The sequence below is a fragment of the Malaclemys terrapin genome, chromosome 4, assembly GCF_027887155.1.
Source record: "Malaclemys terrapin pileata isolate rMalTer1 chromosome 4, rMalTer1.hap1, whole genome shotgun sequence".
Classification (NCBI taxonomy): domain Eukaryota; kingdom Metazoa; phylum Chordata; order Testudines; family Emydidae; genus Malaclemys; species Malaclemys terrapin.
In genome coordinates, this window is record NC_071508.1 from 71,978,235 (window position 1) to 71,998,725 (window position 20,491).

At 40.6% G+C, this 20,491-nt stretch overlaps 1 protein-coding gene across 1 annotated transcript; it reads right to left on the minus strand.

Annotated features, from left to right (window-relative positions):
- Positions 1 to 1,034: 1,034 nt before the first annotated feature.
- Positions 1,035 to 19,773, minus strand: LOC128836002 (actin, aortic smooth muscle). The gene is made up of 9 exons (XM_054025982.1): positions 19,544 to 19,773; positions 16,134 to 16,297; positions 14,077 to 14,205; positions 12,452 to 12,562; positions 8,201 to 8,285; positions 5,874 to 6,035; positions 4,687 to 4,878; positions 2,959 to 3,140; positions 1,035 to 1,309 (listed from the first exon to the last, which is right to left on the minus strand). Exons 2-9 carry the CDS (start codon positions 16,260 to 16,262, stop codon positions 1,166 to 1,168), a joined length of 1,134 nt encoding a protein of 377 aa, XP_053881957.1. The 5' UTR covers positions 16,263 to 16,297; positions 19,544 to 19,773; the 3' UTR covers positions 1,035 to 1,165.
- Between the last annotated feature and the right edge of the window lie 718 nt (positions 19,774 to 20,491).

Genomic DNA, 20,491 nt, shown 5'->3' on the forward strand with positions numbered 1-20,491 from the left:
TGTTTGGCACTTGAAACATAGCAAGGAGGATACAAATCCTGTCATCAGTTTCAAGGATAGAGCATTACAATACACTGAGCCATTTGGAAGTACAGGCAAATATTTTTTTATAGAAATTGTGAAACTTGTTAGTTTAATTTTAAAATTGCTTATCTTGAACACTTAGTTGGAGTTTAACAAAGCAATTTTCATGACCTAATTAAATTAAAATAGACTGTTATGACTACTTATTAGTATATGTTTAATAGATAAACTGGTCACTATATAATTAATGTAAATCACTTTAGCATGGATAATTACACTTTTATTGATCCATTAAACCAGAAGAGTTTGATAACACATTTGAAAGACTTGTTATTTACTCAGTATTCATTTCTTTGGCATAAAAAGGACAGTGATAGCAAGTTAATTAAAATCAATTAACTGCTAAAAAAGAGACCTTTAAGCAGAACGTGTGACAGGTAAATTAATCTGGTACATGTAATTATAGCACAAAATCACTACAGTTTGTTGACACTCGTGGCTGGTAGCATGGGTTCCTGCCAAACAATCATGGGAAGCAAAGGAAAAGATTATATGTAACTTCTGCACAAAGGACTTTGCACTTTAGGACCCATCTAAATTTGCTGTGTCTGCCACTTTCTCACTGTGGTGAAATTCATCCCTATACACTGGGACAGCAAAAAAGCTATGCATCACATAATACTCAAAATAAGGCTTATAGGGTGCATAGACTTTGTGCTGGGTCTCTGCACAAGGGGAGAATTTCTACCTATATAAGGTTGGAGAAAACATTTAATTTTTGTGCGCTTCAGATTTTCCATCAGTAAAAGAGGGTAATAATACTGATCAACACCACAGCAACTTTGTGAGGTTTAACTCATGAATGTTTGTAAAACGCTTTGAGATTCATGAAGGAAAAGTTCTACGGAATTTGTTTTATTGCTGTAATTACTCTTGGAAGGCATCTATCAATTGCATGTTAAAGTACAGTGTCTTTTCCTCGTTCAGAAACAAGACAAACAATATACTAATCAGCATGATAACCATTTATTGTGTTTTAATAAGCGGTAGAAGAAAGCGTAAAGCATGTACTTCCCACAAGGGGGGGATGTGGTATAGAGAACCACCATCACTTATCATTGATGGCACATCATGAGTATACTCAAAAGCATTTGCGATGGACAATGGAAGGACCAGCTTCCTCATATTCATCTTTGCTGATCCACATTTGCTGGAAGGTAGACAGAGAAGCCAAGATTGAGCCTCCAATCCAGACGGAGTATTTACGTTCTGGTGGTGCGATCATCTAGAAGGGGAGAGAAGTGTAATGTTTTACGAGCAGAGAAATGAGTAGCTCACGCAGTAATATCTCTTGTCTGTGCAAATTTACTAGGTCAAAGCCAGTTCCCCATTACAGCAGTGCAACACCACTGAAATAAAACATCCAACAGCTAAAAAGGCAGTCATCTCTTCTGCCTTGCAGCTGCAGTCAGAATTATTTCAATGTAACAATTTGGCCCCTGACTATATGGGCCATTACCTGAGAGGAAGCCAATGGGGTGGCAGATACTCAGCACTATTCTGAATCAGACCTGAAGATGGTAATGGAAAATGGGCAAGGACTAAAACAGTCAGCTATCTGCAGATTGCTAGGGAGTTTAGTAGCTTGACCCACCTTGAAGCCAAGAAAGTACTCATCAGGTGCTTATTACATGTATCTAGATGAAAAACAACCACTTGCTACATGCATACCTGGGGGTCCCAGCATATTAACCCATACTAAAATCCCTAGATGGCCTTTTCATTAAAATGTGTTGTAGTGCTTTAACTTTCTTTTGATGCATGTGGGCCAATATACTTAACTGACTTTCTCTCAAGTAAGTTGAGATTGCACAGAACCTCACAGGACTGGGTCCCATATACTTTTAGACCAAGATTTTCAAGAGCGATTGTGTTTGAGACACTTTAAAGGGGTCTCAGTGGGCAGGTGCTTAGCACTTTTGGAAAATCAGGCCCTATTAAGGTGTCTCCAGTCAAGCCCCCCAAATTACTAGCAACTTTTGAAATCCAGTCATCCCAGAGGGAGCTCAGACTGTGGCCTCAATCACCCCTCATGCTCCAATTGCTCCCCCAGAGCTGGGTAACTGCAAAGGAGTGGGTTGAGGGGTGGGGAACAGAGCAAGATAGAGAGACCTGGGCCATCGGGTGCTGACCTTGGGCCCGAGGGGTTTATCAAAGTGTCCAGCCCTGTTACTGAGCTACCTCAAATTATGTTTTCCCCCGGGTCATTTCCTTCTAGTCTGGAGCTCCTCCATTTGAGGCACAGTCACTGGCTTAGCAGACTCTCTTTGGTCTCTTAGGATATGTCTACGCAGCAATTAGACACCCACAGCTGGCCCATGTCAGCTGACTCAGTCTCATAGGGTTCGAGCTAAGGGGCTATATTTAACTGTGGTGCAGACATTCAGGCCCAGCTGCAACCCGAGGTCTGGGAGCCTCCAACCTCTAGACCCTGTCCTCCTTTGGATTTTGCAGCTCCATCCTCTCCTGGTTCTCCTTCTACCTCTTTGGTTGTTCGTTCACAGCATCTCTTTTGATGGGTTCTCTTCTCCTATTCCAATTTCCATTAGAGTCACAGAGGGCTGTTGTTGGCTCCCTCTTTACACTTTCTTTAGGAGACCTCATTCACTCACACAGTTTCAATTACCATTTTTATGCCAATAACTGACAAATCTGTCTCTGAAACTTGACATTGAGAAAATAAGGAAGAGGGGTTAGATGACTTGCCCAAGGTCACAAAAATCTGTGGCACAGCCAGGAACAGAATCCAGCTGTAGTAGCCCCCAGTCTTCTGTTCTAAGCACTAAACACTCACTCTCTTGTGAATATATGTGTGGTCTGATTTCTTAACAAAAGAAACATGAAAAAAAAATTGGTATAAGGTGTTAGGATTACCTTAATCTTCATAGTACTTGGAGCCAAAGCTGTAATCTCTTTCTGCATGCGATCACCAATACCAGGGTACATTGTTGTTCCCCCAGAGAGCACGTTATTAGCATAGAGATCCTTACGGATGTCAATATCACATTTCATAATGCTGTTATAAGTGGTTTCATGAACACCTGCAGATTCCATTCCTGTTTGAAAATAATATTTCAATACATTACATCCATAGGTTAAGGAATCCATTTCTTTACTACTGTCAACATGGAAGCATGACTCATACAGATCAGGGTCAATGGTCCCTAAACATACTGTATTTGCTGACATTACTCCCTTAAGAAAATTCCAGGAACAAGCTATGAGATGCTGGGGCGGGGGGGGGAGGGGGAGATAAAGCTAAGTGCAATTTTTTACTTTCCCAGGTGGGAACAGGATTACAAATGGCAGACATAAAATAGACTTGAAAACAAGAAAGATCCTCTCCTACTGTGTTCTAATGTTTGGAATTTAGATTGCCTTAAGTATAAATTGATGCCATTATTTAGCAAATAAAAAAAAAAGCTGTTTGAGTTGTTTCCACAATAGTCTGCTGTTCCTATGGTCAAGTATATTGGTATTAGCTAGAAGTAATACCCACTCCTAACTCCAGTTTGTTAAAACGATTCTTATAAGCCAGTTTGAATAACTGGGTAACATGAAAATACAGCAAAGCCCACTTATGGTGGAGATATTTTTCACCACAGAAGAGATACAAGGAGTTTCCCTGTGACAGAATACAATCTGAACAGTGCCACACTTTCAAATAATTCAGAACTCTCATTCTGACACGGACTTGTGTGCCCAAGAACTGCTGGGCACCAGTTGTGGTTCTGCTACTGTGTATCCTCAAGTCCCTTAACCTTTCCACATCCCAGTTTCCCCATCTGTAAAACAGAATTTCCACAGAGGCCTGCTCTTGCTCCAGGACAGGGGCTCAGATACCGAGATGGGGGCTATACAGGTGCTTCAATGGACCAGACTTCTAGATAGAAATTGGTGAGAGTTTTACCATGGACTTCCATGGAAGCAGGACTGAATTGACTATGGGCCAATCCTGCTGTCGTTACTCAGTTCTCGTTGCTGAAGTCAATGGGAGTTCTGTGAGAAAGGCTTGAACTACCATAAACTGAAGGTGGATTTTGACTATTATTTTCCAGTAGATATACTACTGGAAAATAATAATACATGGGTTTTATACTCTATTGCTTGCTAAGTTGAAGACTAGAGGAACTGATTGTGGAGCAGAGGCAGCACCTGGATGAGAAATATTTTTTCTTACATTATCAGATATTTATCTCACTTAGCACCAATGTACAGCTGTACTGATATCAATCAGTCTGAACTGGAAGCAGTATCTTCTCATGGTACTGAAGTACTGGCTGGTAAGCTTTGGTCTTAGTCTGGTGAACTGATACAGGTATTTGAAAAAAACATGAAAAGTCACTGTCTTAGAACCCTGGTATTTTCTAGCCTGAGAGGAAAATTAATATATAGCAAGACCAGCAGACCTGTCTACATTTTCCAAAGAGTAACTTCCCCATTTATCAGAGGGACTGAGAAAACCCAACTCCTGATGGAGTAAATAGAAACTACAGGTTCTCAGAACATAAAAGTCTCTACATTTTAATGTTTCCCTTACAGTTAAACACAACCTTCTTTTCCAATTCAACCAAGCCCTTTGTAAACAGCGCCTAGGCCCACCTATGAATGAAGGTTGGAAGAGAGTTTCTGGGCATCGGAATCTTTCATTCCCAATGGTGATGACTTGCCCATCAGGAAGCTCATAACTCTTCTCGAGAGAAGAGGAGGAAGCGGCTGTTGCCATTTCATTCTCAAAATCCAAAGCCACGTAGCAAAGCTTCTCCTTTATGTCCCGCACAATTTCACGCTCCGCTAAAAATACCCAACAAAAATAAGTAAGAAATGTTATTTTTTTAAAAGGATCACATTAATTATATCTTTTATCAACATACAATATGGCAGCCAGAAGACACACTTGGGACAGATTCCATCACACATTTGTGTGTGCAGGGATGCCGCACAGTTTAGTGCAGGGGTCGGCAAACTTTCAGAAGTGGTGTGCCAAGTCTTCATTTATTCACTCTAATTTAAGGTTTTGCGTGCCACTAATACATTCTAATGTTTTTAAAAGGTCTCTTTCTATAAGTCTGTAATATATAACTAAACTATTGTTGTATGTAAAGTAAATAAGGTTTTTTAAATGTTTAAGAAGCTTCATTTAAAATTTAATTAAAATGCAGAGTCCCCCGGACCGGTGGCCAGGACCTGGGCAGTGTGAGTGCCACTGAAAATCAGCTCGCGTGCTGCCTTTGGCACATGTGACATAGGTTGCCTACCCCGGTCTAGTGGATTTATCACAGACTTGTGATGTAGGGACTCTTGGGGACTAGTTGTAGTTCTGACATTGACCAATGTGTGGCCTCCAGTAAGTCACTTAACATTTCCATGCCCCAGTTTCCCCATTTGTAAAATCATGGTGATTGTATCATACTTCCTTCTAGGGGTATTGTGCAGATTAATTCATGTTTGTGCCACCAAATTCCACTAGTCAGAACACAGTAGTAAAAATATAGCCATAAACTAGTTAGTTCTGCTTGGGAGCAAAATGGCTGTGATAATACACGGGGGGGGGGGGGGTTATTTATGTTGTAGATTTCCTGCTGCTCAGCCTGCACAGCACCAGCATCCTAAATCTTAGAGATGGAAGAAGCCCACTAGCCCACACGGTCCATATCTCTGGCCTATCGAGGGTTGTACCCTGCAACACAGCTTTGGTGCAGCAAATCACATACACACTTGCAGTGCAATATGACATCAAAAAGAGTTAGTGTGCGCATGTAAGTTGCATATGGAATGCATCTTATTACCAGTGGTGACGAAAGAATAGCCTCTTTCTGTGAGAATTTTCATGAGATAATCGGTGAGGTCTCTGCCTGCCAGGTCCAGCCTCATGATGGCGTGGGGCAAAGCATAACCTTCATAGATGGGTACGTTGTGTGTGACACCATCCCCGGAGTCCAGAACGATTCCTGGGAAAGAAAAGGAAATGCTTGACATTCTCAGCCAACGTAGAACCCACAACTTCTGCACATTCTAAACAGAAAGCTGAAACAATAGTAAAAGGACTTGTTGGGCAATGTTCATATGATAACCCCTTTTGTCTTCACAATAAGTGGAGCTCTGCTTGTATGTGGTGGAAATTGTTAGCATACACAAAGAAGCAACTGCCTTTGGCAAAAGCATGAAGCATTCTGCAATTGTACTGTATTGTTCTCTCTCAACAGATGCTAATGATAATGATCTTACATTTATACAGAGCTCTTCATCTCAAAAGATTCAAAGCACTATATGGACTAAAAATTATGTAAAACTACAAACAGAGATCATCTCATCAACAATTAAAATACAGCCTCCTCTGGGCTGAACAAAGCAACTGTTTAATAGTGCACTGCACTGTGTAGTGTTGCTGCACTTTAGGGCAGGAAGTGAAGAACATCTTTTCCATTGAAAAGTGGATGAAAGTTTCCAATATTAAATACACACAGATGTACACACAGAATGGAGCCTTTTAAAGGAATCAACAATTTGCCACAAAGGTTGATTCCTGTAAACAGGTGATCTCTTTTCACAAACTACACCAGGGGTGGGCAAACTTTTTGGCCCAAGGGCCACATCTGGGAATAGGAATTGTATGGCGGGCCATGAATGCTCACAAAATTGGGGTTGGGGTGCAGAAGGGGGTGAGAGCTCTGGTTTGGGGTGCAGGCTCCGGGGTGGGGCCAGAAATGTGGAGTTCAGGGTGTGGGAGGGGGCTCCGGGCTGGGGAGAGGGGTGCGGGGGGGGGGGGCTCCGGGCTGGGGGTGTGGGCTCTGGGGTGGGGATGAGTAGTTTGGAGTGTAGGAGGGTGCTCCGTGCTGGGACTGAGGAGTTCGGAAGGTGGGAGGGGATCAAGGCTGGGACAGGGGGCTGGGGTGTGGTAAGGGGTGCAGGCTCCAGCTGGGGGTGTGGGCTCTGGGGTGGGGGTGGGGCTGGGGATAAGGGGTTTGAGGTGCAGGAGGGTGCTCTGGGCTGGGATCGAGGGGTTCGGAGGATGGGAGGGGGATCAGGGCTGGGACAGGGGGCTGGGGCGTTGGGAGAGGCTCAGGGGTGCAGGTTCTGGGCAGCACTTACCTCAAGCAGCTCCCAGAAGCAGTGCATGTCCCTACCCCGGCTCCTATACAGAGGTATGGTCAGGCGGTTCTGCACGCTGCCCCATCTGCAGGTGGTTCCCAGCCAATGGGAGTTGCGGGGTGAGCGCTTGGGGCAGGGGCAGCATGCAGAGCGGAGTCCCCTGGCTGCCCCTAGGTGTAGGAGCTGGAGTGGGGACAGGCTGCTGCTTCCAGAAGCCATGTAGAGTGGCCTTCGACCCTGCTCCCCAGCTGGAGCGCCGGAGCAGGGCAAGCTCCAGACCCCATTCCCCCGCAGGATCTCGAGGGCCGGATTTAAATGGCTGGTGGGCTGGATCCGGCCTGCGGGCCATAGTTTGCCCACCCCAAACTAGACTGTGGCACCAGGTTGTAAAGCCAGATGGTATTTTCAATTTTTTTCAAAATGTACCAAGGCCTCAGTGTTACTGAAATATAATTTATGGCCTTAATGCTTGATCCGGTATTAAATGGTGGTCGGAAGGGATCTCTCTGCTAATGCTAATTATCTCTTCGCAGCAGACTCTGAGTTAGATAATTGAGAAGTATAATATTTAAACAAGATATTTTCTTATAATGATTCAATGGTATTCTTTTGTCAGGAATATGTTTAATGGTAAAGATAACATGGAAATAAATACAAAAGTTGGGGATTTGGAACATCAGTCGGTTAAGTGGTTGCTTCTTTTATCTGGTGTGCAGTTAAGTGGCGTCTCAATTTATATCGTCTTTCTCTAATATAAACATAGGTTATAAGCTCCTCAAAGAAATTATAAATTTCTCATATAATTTATAAACCTATAAATTAACAGGTAGGGGGCTAGTACTTTTGGAACAGAAAGAGAGGAGTTCTATTCCTGTAATGGCCAGGGCCATGATATGCTTGTACAGTATAAGGCAAGCATGCAGTTCCTAGATGGCTATGGATTCCTGACAGAACATACATACTGTGTCTATATCAGCATACATGAGAGAGACAGACAGTAAGACTGACACTCACAGAAACTCACCAGTGGTTCGACCAGATGCATATAGAGATAGAACTGCCTGAATTGCTACATACATAGCAGGTACATTGAATGTCTCAAACATGATCTGCAATTAAGAGTTTAGGAATCTTTAGGCTATACAATCAGAAGCATTTGAAGAGACAGTAACTCTTTCCTTAACTTATAGATCACTTACTAGTGCGGTTTATACCCACATAACTCATCTCCCCAACAACCTACTAAAATTAATTTCATCCATTCACTGCTGTGTAAACAAAATTCTGTGTCAACCCAAAGGGAAAAAAATAACCATAGCATGTATATTTTATCCCTATAAAATATATTCAGATCATAAACAGGATTTAGCACACACTGTAAATAATACGTGTTTGAATTTAAAAGTTAATTATTGTTCTGTCAAGCATTTTCAGCTGGAAAGAATTATTATTTAATGATGCACCTTTTCCAGTAATATTACTCTTCACATAAATAAGACATATCTTGTTGGTAAAGTTCACCCACTAGTCTAAAATGAAAAGGAAAATAAATTACATACATTTTATATTGTTTCTCTTGCATTTTAATGTTACTTTTTTATTTAAAAGTCTGGGTTTGGGATTTTGGTTTTTTTAAACCATTAAACCCCATGCATCTGTCCTCATCCTGGTATAAAAGCACTATTAAAAATATCACAAATCTCCTTTGCTTTCCACACTTGTTTCCTCAAGAACTTGCAATAGCAAAAAGTTATAACAATATGCACTTTTATAGCCCCTTTCCTTTGAAGATTTTATAGCTCTTTATATAAATATGAATATTAAGCTGTACATCATCTAGGGTGACCAGATGTTCTGATTTTATAGGGACAGTCACGATTTTTGGGTCTTTTTCTTGTATAGGCTCCTATTACCTGCCACCCCCTGTTCCGATTTTTCACATTTGCTGTCTGGTCACCCTAACATCACCCCAGTGAAGTGTGTGTTGTTATACACAATTTACAGATAGGGAAACTTAAGGCAGAGAAAGGGTAACTAACTTTCCCAAACTGACAAATGTAATTGTAGCCATGTTGGTCCCAGGATATTAAAGAAACAAGGTGGGTGAGGTAATATCTTTTAATGGACCAAATTCTGTTGGTGAGAGAGACAAGCTTTTGAGCCACACAGACCTGAAGCAGAGCTCTGTGGAGCTCGAAAGCTTGTCTCTCTCACCAACAGAAGTTGGTTCATTAAAAGATATTACCTCACCCACCTTGTCTCTCCAAACTGACAAAGCAAGTTAAGTGTATAATGGGAATGAAACCCAGGAGCCCTGACTCCCAGTCCCTGCTCTAATCACTAAACAAGAATGACTCACTGTCTACCTCCCCAATCTGATAAAACCTTCCCAGCTGCCACCACCTCCCCTGAGGTATTAGGCCGTGAGGCCCCCAAGACAAATGATACCACTTCTTCAAATGCTGGCAAAGAATGTCCCTAAGCAATGCACTCACCATCCCTCTCCTACAAACTGAGAGCACCTCCTCCTTTGTCAGCTCCACTTGCAGTGTTCTTGAGTTCTCTCCTGATCCAGTTTTCCAAGGGGGGGGGCAGCACATTGTGCTTGCTTAGGTTTGATCCAAAGTTCAATTAAATCAACTGAGTCTTCCAACTGACCTCACTAGGATTTGGCTTAGGCCCATATTAGGCCATATTCAGCAAGGCGGGCAAACAGAGATGTAAACTGCACTTCCATCTCTATGGTAACCTAGCCCCTTGCCCTGGAGGAGGATAAAAGGGACCACAGATGAAGTTCTCGCTAAGTACCTATAGCAGGTGTACCCATAGTATCTGAGAACCTTCTGAGGTTACAGGGCAGATCTCCAAAGGCGCAAATGACACTTAGGTACCTAATGTACCATTTCCACCTTAGAAAATATGCTTCTATTTACATACTACAGGTTCTCCCTCAGGTTTCCACCAGGTGGAGCAGCTTTAGTTTTCAACTGGCCTCACTAGGATCTCTGCTAGTGAAAGCTGTTTAGGGCAAGCACTGATAACATGGGCGCATCCCTTTCCCAGTCAGTGCTGCCCACATTCCTGAGAGCAATATGTCTCCCCTAGTGGAGGGAACGTTGTGGCCACTTTCTCTCATTACTACTTCCCTCCCAGACCTGCTTCTACACCAGTGGGAGCCAATGAAGACAGATGGGTTAAATTTAGACTCTTGATTTCATATATTAGCATCTCTGCAAAGAGACTATGGTTTAACAAAAAGGATTTGTTCCTTTCAGTGACAAACTACATTTTAATTACTGGTATTTCATTTCCAGTTAATGGCTCAATGTAATAAGTGATACATAATCATGGGGTTTTTTTAATTTTAAAATTGAATTTATCATCATTGCATAATGGCAGGGACACACTACCAAGCACGTCTTGCTGTGAAAACAACTGTTTGGTTGTTGAAAGCAGCTATCTTCATCATGTGCTTTGCAATACCCCTTACGTTGTATTACCTCCCAGTAAGGGGCTGTGTCAGTTCTTATTGCTTAATTAACTCATTTACATATTCATTAGACACATAAGGGTCATATTAAATGCATGCCAAAAATGTGCATGAAGGGAAATGCAGACCTATGTCAATTTTTTCTTGGTGCAGAGCATATATATATATATATCTATATTTGTATTTACTACTGTTGACTCCGCACTCCAATTTTTGAGGGAAGCAGTATGGCCTTACAGATGGAGTGGTGCTCTAGAAGACACAAACTCCTGAGTTCTAGATCAGGCTCTGATGCCAATCTGCTAGATGGCCTGGGGGGCATGTCACACAACAGAAAAAATTTCAGAAGTGCCATCTAAGTTTGGATGTCTCTAGACCTATTAAATCCCCAAACTGGCAGGGAGACTCCCATTTTTAACACCCTGTTCCTGGTTCCTGAGAAGCTGCTTCAGCTGATAGCACTGCAGAGTTGTGGGCAAGATGCCCTAGGCTGTATGTCAATGCTTAGAGCCTAGAGCATAGTCCCCAACACTCACATTTACCATATGGCTGGAGTAACGCCTCCCCCAATATGTAGGATGTTGCTCCAGCCACATGGCAGTGGGCAGACAGGTTGGGAACCATGCAGGGGGCAGGATTAGAGGGAGTAGTGGGAGAATTTGAAGAGAGAGCTAGAGAAAAAGTAGAGAAAATTATGGTTTGATGTGGAGCCAAGGAATGGATTTGGTTGGGAGGGAATTAATGCAAACAACATACTGCATATTCAAATATGAATATTAGTTCATTACATCATGTGGATGTGTGATGACTGCCATCTTGGCCAACACCGGGGATTGAACTGGAGACCTCCAGCAGAGTTAAAGGCTTAAGTCTCTACAGCCCCATCTACAGAATCTGGCTCTTTAGCAGCAGTTGGAGCAGACCCATATCATCTGTGGAGATGGGGAAACACAAAACATGCACTAAGCAGTGAATTACATATTTCCTCTGGATGGAGAAAGCTCAACTTGAGTGTATAAGGCCTACAGCGATTTGAATCCTAGACAAGTCCCCACTTACATGACAGCTGCATCTTCTCTGATACATTGGGGTTTGACCTGACAACCGGCAGAGGATAAAGCATGAGTCTCTACAGCTGGAGCTAAAGAGCCAAGCTCTATAGAGGGATCAATAACAAACTCACATCCTCTGTGGCTCAGACTCAGAATGACACAACACACTAACCAGCTGATTACACAAATTCTCCAGATTTCCAGTCCTACGTCCTTAAAAGGTACATGATTCAGTTTGTACGTGCCCAAAACTAGACACTTAAAGGCCTGAGTTTCAAAAGTGCTGAGCACTCACAACTCCCGCTGAAGGCAACGAGAGGTAAGACATCTCAGCCCTGCTGAATATCAGGCTACAGTTGTCCAGAGCCAGGCATCTAAAATTAGAGACTCTTTATGAAAATGTGGGGCCTAACCTCCTTGCCTCACATTCCCCAGGAGAAAAATGGGACAATGCAACAAACCACTCTTGTGAAGGAAGATTACTTAAGGTTTGTAAGGCACTTGAGAAATATGAATCACTTCCAAATGTAATAACTAAATATTTTATTATTATTCACAGAACAGGAACAGCATAGGCACCAGAAAAACAAGCTTTTCCACATGTCCCAACCAATGGCCATTGATCCTATCATGGAAGAAGGGGGGAGTTGTGTATCTAGGACCATTTAACCTTTGGCCCCTATGCTGAAACAACCCGTGCAGCACAGCATTAACACAACATCCAAATCGTTACCTGAGTCATTTTTTCCCGGTTAGCCTTAGGATTTAAGGGGGCCTCAGTCAGCAGCACAGGATGCTCTTCTGGGGCAACACGAAGTTCATTATAGAAAGAATGATGCCAAATCTAAAATGAAAAGACAGTTTAGGGCAACATTTTGCTGACTGCTTCCTTTCTTGGTGGGTCAAAGTTGTGTTGAAAGAGGCATTTGTCATTTCAAATACAGTTTCAGTTAATTTTAAATATATGCATACAAAAACATATACGGGTCAGGACAAAATTTGCTGTTGTTTAGAGCTGAAATCAATGAGTTTGCAGGAGTATAACAGAGTAGATTTTGGGCCAAATTCTATTAAGTGGCTGTGCCCAATAAGGTTCAAATCCAGATGCAGTAGCCGACCTAAGCATTGGGCAGTTATGTGAGGGAAGGAATTCTCCATTTCAGGCTGCAAAGCTGCTCCTTGGCTTCTATGGTAACCTAAGTGTCCCCATCAATGGGGATTATGAGTCCTAGCTCATGTAGGCTTTATAAATGAAGTCCAATGATTTCCACCATCTTTGAAAATCAGATGACTAAACCTGGACCTGAACCCAGAATTGAATTGTCATTAAGTCTACAGTAACTGAGTTTATTTGCCACATAATCTGTAAAGCACTTTGAGATCCTTCATGGTAGACAGTGCTATCTATATTTAGCAATGCAAGCTTTGACAGTCCTTCAAGGCTTTGGTGACCCTTATCTCTCCAATGTGTTCTCCAGAAGCACAGCTTAACGTCTGTGCCCACTTTAGGACCTTCCTTTAATGGATACTCCATGGAAGAGTTATAAAGCCCATTAGATAAATGCCAGGAAAATCTTACTTGATAGGAAATAAAGAAGCATTGTCACCTTGGGATATTTATGGCTAAACTGGAGCCCTCAACAGAAAAATGTTCTATAGGGAATAAACCTGTGCTCAGAGGCCAGTGTGGGATTTAAGGACAATTTCCATATTTTCTGCTCTAAATATTTAGAATTCCCCAATACATTTTGCCTAGATCTTCTAAAGCACTGAGAGAGCAACATATAAATGCAAGGCAAAGACATCCTTTCATGCTTTCTTGTCTGTGAGGCCAGGAGAGAGGATCGGTCCTTTCTGTCTTCTATTTTTGTGTTTCTAGGTTAAGGAAAAATGTTTGAAGGTTTCTCCTTTGGGATTCTGGGGATCCCAATCTAAAACTTTTACTTTGACCAAATTCCAATAGATGTAAAAAAGCAGCTTTGCCTAAGTCAGGACTTCAAAACTGGCGCTAGCACTCTGTAAATGCAGCAGATAACGTTAGTGTATTTCTAGATCACACTATCAAAGCTGAGGAACAATAAGTATAATTTTATAGGCACTACTTGGAAAAATTAAAAAGCCTCAGCAACCTATGACCACCGGATCATTGCCAAGACAAGACTCATCACCACTTTGACTGTTCCACTAATGTACTGTACAACCTTCCCCATAAGTTGTGTGTGTCTGTTCTTTTATGAGCTCCTGGAGGCAGAGATTGTGCCTGCTTTCTGCCTAGAACATGTCCAGCACATGATGGGTGCTACCCCCAAAACAAATTAATAATGACTCAGACAAAATGAAATTAAGAAAAACACTCACCTTTTCCATGTCATCCCAGTTAGTGATGATCCCATGCTCAATGGGGTACTTCAGTGTCAGGATCCCTCTTTTACTCTGGGCTTCATCCCCAACGTAACTGTCTTTTTGACCCATTCCTACCATAACACCCTGGAAAATGTAGTTGTCAAAAGTTAGTGTTGTATTGTGTATTTTAAAGGGACACTCATCTTGAAAAAAAATAATCACATTTTTGCCTGAAAATGTTGTACTTACTCTAGTCACCATCCTTAGTTGTTGCAAAAAGCTATAACTGAAAAGTTAGAGGAAAGAATATTTCTCTATTTTCCACCTTTTCGGTGTGCACTTGGCAGTGTTTTGTGTACAATCAGTTTCACGACTACCCCTGTTTCTCTTTTGTTGAAAAGGCCATTATACACACACCAACAGGAGAGATGAAAAACATTTATACAACATATTTAAAAGGAAGTTTTTAAAAATACTTTCAGACATATTATTTACATTGGGATGTATCCAACCTTGGATAGTCTTTTTGAATTTGTCTTGATTGTAATAGCCACTGTATCTTGTTTGCCTAAGGTAATGTAAATAGCATATTTGGGACAATATTATTCAACAACTGCCATCAAAATCTATTCCATGTGTAGCTGGATATTAATTAATTTCATGATTTAGGAGATGCAGCCATTGAGCTGCATGCATGTGTGTAATTTAAAACTACATGTTAACTCTAATGATTAATAAAACCCAATGTACAAGACAAATAGCTAAATAATATACTATGTTTTGGGCATACAGTATTGCAGGTTTTCATTCATCATGTTTTATTCATAGCTACCAAGACACATTTAGTTTTCAGGAATCTAACATCCTGACCTTGAATTCCATCCATTCTTTTACTGAAATAAGTAAACAACTTTTGACAAGTAGAAGACTATAGTCTACATTTTGTGGCAAGCACTCAATTTTGAAAATTATTAAAAATACAAATATTTTCTTTTTAAATATAAAGGACATTTAAGCAGTTAAAAAAAGCTGCTAGTCACAAAATTACACTTATCAGTCCTGCTTGGATTTGATAAAGGGATGTTATTGAGGACTTTAATTTGAAACTTAATTGTCTCTACCAGTGCTTAATGTAACGATAAATGGACCTTATCTCTACTATAAATTTGGTTGCTAATAGTATTTATGGTCTCCCAGCAATATATTTTGTTTATGCTAATAGTCCTCTATCAGCTAAGGATCATTAGTCAATTACCCTCATAGAAGGTTCACTAGTCACCTAATCTATGATTTAAGGTCCCAGTGTTCAGACAGTTTTATAATGGGAGGCAAAAAGAGGGCTATCAATGTCATGTTAAAAAGCAGTGGCAAATCATGAGAGTAGATGGATTTTTCATTTACTGACTGGCAGGTATGCAGTTTTATAAAGCTGAAAATATTTACAATGAAATTTTGAAGAGATCATTGCTACACCCCCTCTTCATGACATTGAAGCACTAGTTGCAGTTTCACTAGTGCACTTGAATACCACTGAAAGGGCCATCAAAATTCTCCTGCAGATCAATAATTGACTTGACAGCCCAACAATACCTTTTCCAGAGAACTGGCAAAAGCATTCCAACAAGGGCAAGACAGCTTAGTCCCATAAAACCATCCAACCCAAATCCTCAGTTTCTAAACACACCAGTGTCCCATGGAAACTTGTGAAAGTTTGGCCTGCATTAGAACCGGATCATTGGAGAAGAGGGACCTCAGACAAGTTTGAAAATATTTGGTCTAACCTTTTAGAAAACTTTGATTAATTCTTAGCGGATGAAAATCAAGATAAGTCTCTCCTTTTCCTTCCCTGCCCCCTTGCCTTCCTTTCCTTTCCCATTCCATAAGTTCTTGTTCTTTTGTCTTTTTTTCTGTTCTCCCTGATTTTGAGGGAAAAACATTAAGAAAATTAATTTTTTTACAAAAGAACTGCAGGCTCAGACCTACATTATGCTTATTTCATTCCTAACACAGTTTTCAAGGGCGGTGTAAGAGAAATAAAACCGTACAGCTTTATCCTTTTGGAACAAACTGACCTGGTGTCGAGGACGTCCAACGATCGATGGAAAAACAGCCCTTGGTGCATCATCCCCTGCAAATCCAGCTTTGCAAAGCCCAGAGCCATTATCACATACAAGAGCAGTGGTTTCATCTTCATCACACATCGTATCTCTCAGTTCTAGCAACTTACTGCAGGTGGCTGAGGGCAGAAGCAGCTCTTGATCATTTAGAAATTACATTGCTGTAAAAGAGAGTCTTGAAAACTAACGCTAAACAGTGAAGACTCCACTAAGACCCCAATTCAGCAAGGCACTTAAGCATATGCTTAACTTTCAGCAAGAGTAGGTCCCATTGAAGCTAATGGAACTACTCTTGCTTAAAGGTAAACATATGCTGAAGAGGTATGCTGGCCCAAGACCTTTGTCTCCCACATCCAAAAGGCAACCCTTTATCTACATAACCTCTAAAGCACCCCCAAAGAGTCCAGAGACATCTTGGTGTTATTGAATGACCATTAGCCACATTCAGACAGGGCAGAAATGTTCATCTCTCCCCTGCTTTGCCAGGGCTGAATTACTATTCTAGATGATCCACTTTTCCTGGTACTTGAATAGTTAAGACTGAATTCATTTTTTCATATTTTATATATATATAATCAATAGAGAGGAAAAATCTCTTTCAAATGCTAGTACTTCAGATCAGCATGGCTCTGTGGAGACCACAGAGGGGGGTTATTGTTACAGGTAATAACTGCATTCAAACAGGTTACGCTGAGATGCTGTTTTGGGAGATTTTTTAGCACTAAATTGCAAGTGAATGTATCAGAGTAACACTATCAATTGTACTAAACACCATTTATGTTGTCTACAAACATACCCCAATTTCCCCTTCTCCCCCAGCATGTAAGAGCCAATCTCAGAAACGAATGACTAAAAATAATCCTTCCACAAAGTTGCAGGAAAGTGTTTGCCGTGCATTTTTAAATGGCAGCTGCTCTGTTATGTTAAGTGCTTGCTACAGAAACTATTCTATATTTGTAAATGATGAATTCCTTATCAACAGGGCTATTCTAGGAAGTGGCATGGGACATGACTGGCTCAACTAGCCAAAAACAACTTGACTCTAGCAGCTTACCAACACATGGGGTGAAATCCTGGCCCCATTAAAATTGATGGCACAAGTCCCACTGATTTCACTGGAGCCTTCTGTTTGGGATCTCTCAAGTTTACTTTTCAGGCCAGGCACTCCCCTCCATTTACATAGGCAGAAATAGAGTAGAAAGAACATGTGTCTCCCTTCATGGCAACTCACAGAGCTCTATGCCTCCACTCAGGTTAGAGTAGTGGAGATTCAATCATTGGGGTTACTGTGTAAATATAACCAATGGCAGAATTTGGCCCTTTATCTTTAGTGAGAAAGCCATGTTTTGCTTATTATGTCAGCATCATAAGGCCCCAAATGCTGAAGCATTCAACACTTAGGGCACATCTGTCCAGCCAGCAGCGGAGAGCCTCCCAACCTGGGTTAACACTAGACTTGGGGTAGCAGGGCTTGTGCTAGCACTCCAAAAAATAGCTGAACAAACAGTGCTTTGAAGCTACAGCTCGGGTTCTGAAACGCCCCTCCTCCCTTCCGTAGGCTTACAGTGCATCATTATCAGAATACTTCCAAGATGGAGTCATGCCTGCAGCTTTCTTTTTGCTGAACCTACAGAAGCATTAACAATTAGCTCCTTTCCACAAAAGCAGCTCTTTGGATATCTGCTGTAGGTATTCAGAACGGGAAGGAGAATTTCCAAAAACTAGCTGGATTGCAATTTTATTTCCAATTTTAACTCACTTACAAAAACTGCTACTAACAATGTCCACTAAAATAGTGGGATAATTTAGGAGGAAATTGGTTTAATGGTCTTCTGAGAAAGTTATGAAAAGATAGTGTGCTGATTACAACTTAGGGATCCCAAGGTATACTTTTATTCTTACCATTTTTACCCTTTTTCATCCAATGAAAAAAAGATTTTAAAACACGGCTGCTGCTTAAGCCAATACTTCTCTTGTAAACTTTTGTTTCAGGAGTTTTATATTTAGACCATAAAAACAATTTAGCTCAGGGATGAAATGTTGTAAGGAATATTTGAGTTTAAAAAATTTTTTTTTTTTTTTATAAAACCAACAAGGGAACAAAGACAGGAAGGTTGGCTTTGGCTTAAACATGAATTTTCTGGATCTTCATTTCACTTTTATTTTTATTTTGTTTTATTTTGCATTGAGTATTTCACTTGCTATTCTTTACTCATCATTCATAAAACAGGGGTTAGTCTTCTAGGACATTATTAAATATTTCAATATTTTTTTTAATATAATTTGAAACTAAGTAACAAATTCTGACCAGCATTTTTAACCAGTTATACGACTGGTATTTTGTACCTGCACAATAACCTAACATGGCGGTTTTAAAGTTAACTTAGCAGATGAAGGATGGGGTTTTTGCTCTCTTACCACAATGTGATAACTAACCTGCAGTGCATTTTACAGTAACAGTTTCAGCGCTATTTTGTAATGTTTGCTCAATGTATATGATGCTTCATTGAGCATTAAGAGACAGAGTATTAAGTGCCTTTAAACAACCTTTTCTATTCTTAATTCCTAAACCAAACCCCATTAAAACACAATAGAAAACTTTGCATTGATTCCATGTTTTCCAATGTGGTCCTTATCCAGCCAGAAAACACTAATAAGGTTCTAAATCTACTGCAGTTCAGTCCTGCATTTTATAGCCAAGAGTACTTAGCCCTTCCTAAATAAATCTTTTTGGAAGGTGTGTGCAGTTTCACCTCCATACAAGTGGACTCCCATATGCATTAGGAGTACATAATTCCATTCATATTGAATTCAAATCTTTAATATTAAAACAATTATACGACATTAAAGTCTTGTTAGTATATACACACAAAATCCTGCCCATCCCTCTCAAACTCGCAAAATTAAATTAAGTACTGAAAAGGTCTTGTATTACTAAGACATTATATTTCTTTTACAAAATATGCAGCACATTTACTGTTGTACTATGAAATGTCAAATAACTGCAAGCAACAGAATACATAAAGAAAGTTCATTTTGTGCTCCATTATCCTTGCTTTTTTTATTCTGGTTGCTCACTAACTGGCAGCTCAGTTTATATGCACCAGTTCTCCCAAGTCACAAAGGAAGTGAAGTTCTATGGCGCACTACTTTTTAATAATTCTGAGGCTCAGCACTTTATAACTATGGGGTTACATTTTGATCACTTAAGGACTAGTCCTTTTGGCATTACTTGCATGACTGAGACAAGCAAGATCTAGCCCATGGTTTACAATAGAGCAAGAGTTTCAGGTACCTTTGAGATCCTAGACCTGTAGCGTTAAATCATCAAATACAATGTGAAATTATCTCAGGGCAATACTTACCCAAGGGAACAGGAGATGGCGAGGATTTGTAAAAGCTCCTTTGTAAAAGTGAAATGATCTCACCTTCTATTACATTTATATCAGCTTGAGGAATGGAGTTCGCAGAATACCTACATCTGTCAAGCCATTTTTGGAAACATTTGTTTTCAGCTTGTGCTTATCAAAGTGACAGCTTAAAGGACGGGATAAATTAGGGCAGAATTTCTGACAACCCTGGATTCTTTCCCACTAAGTTGTTCACTACGTTATGGTTAATAGTAGACTTTCCCCCCACTAAAATACGAAAAAACCCCTCTCACACAAGGATTGAATAAGACTGAAATAATCCGTACATCCATTGGGGTCATTGAAAAGCTTTTTGCTTCATTACACCACAAAGAACTAAAAATAGCCTACTATCATTCTCTTACCAGCCACCTAGAAGCTGCCACTGGTTAAAGGAAAAGTTCTTACCATGTACAGTACTGGTGTTTCAACTGTACACGTTATCTGTTTTTGTAGTACAGAGACAGAAAATAGCCAGCTTATCTTGGTGCTTGGATGACTCTGTACCTGAAAATGGGGGTTGAATCAGCAACAAGTCACCCAACTGAGTGATAACTATTTTACATCTAAAGAGGGTTATTATATACAGTGTGTCTATCACAAAAGGGCTGTGACGTTCTTGAACTTTTATAAGATCATGAAATGGGGAATCTAAATAGAAAATAAACAGTCTTGGTCAAAATCCAAGAAATAAAGACCCATTAAAGAGAATAAGCAATAGCTGTGTTGGCCAACGCACTTACAGTGGTAGCTATTAAGGAGTCAACATTTACCTACAGTAGTAATTGAGATTCTGCATTATTTCACTATTCTCCAAAAAGGAGACACTACTCATCTCAGACACTACTATGAATAAAGGTTGACTTTGTAAATACCCCACCCTGAATGTAGCCATGTGACTAT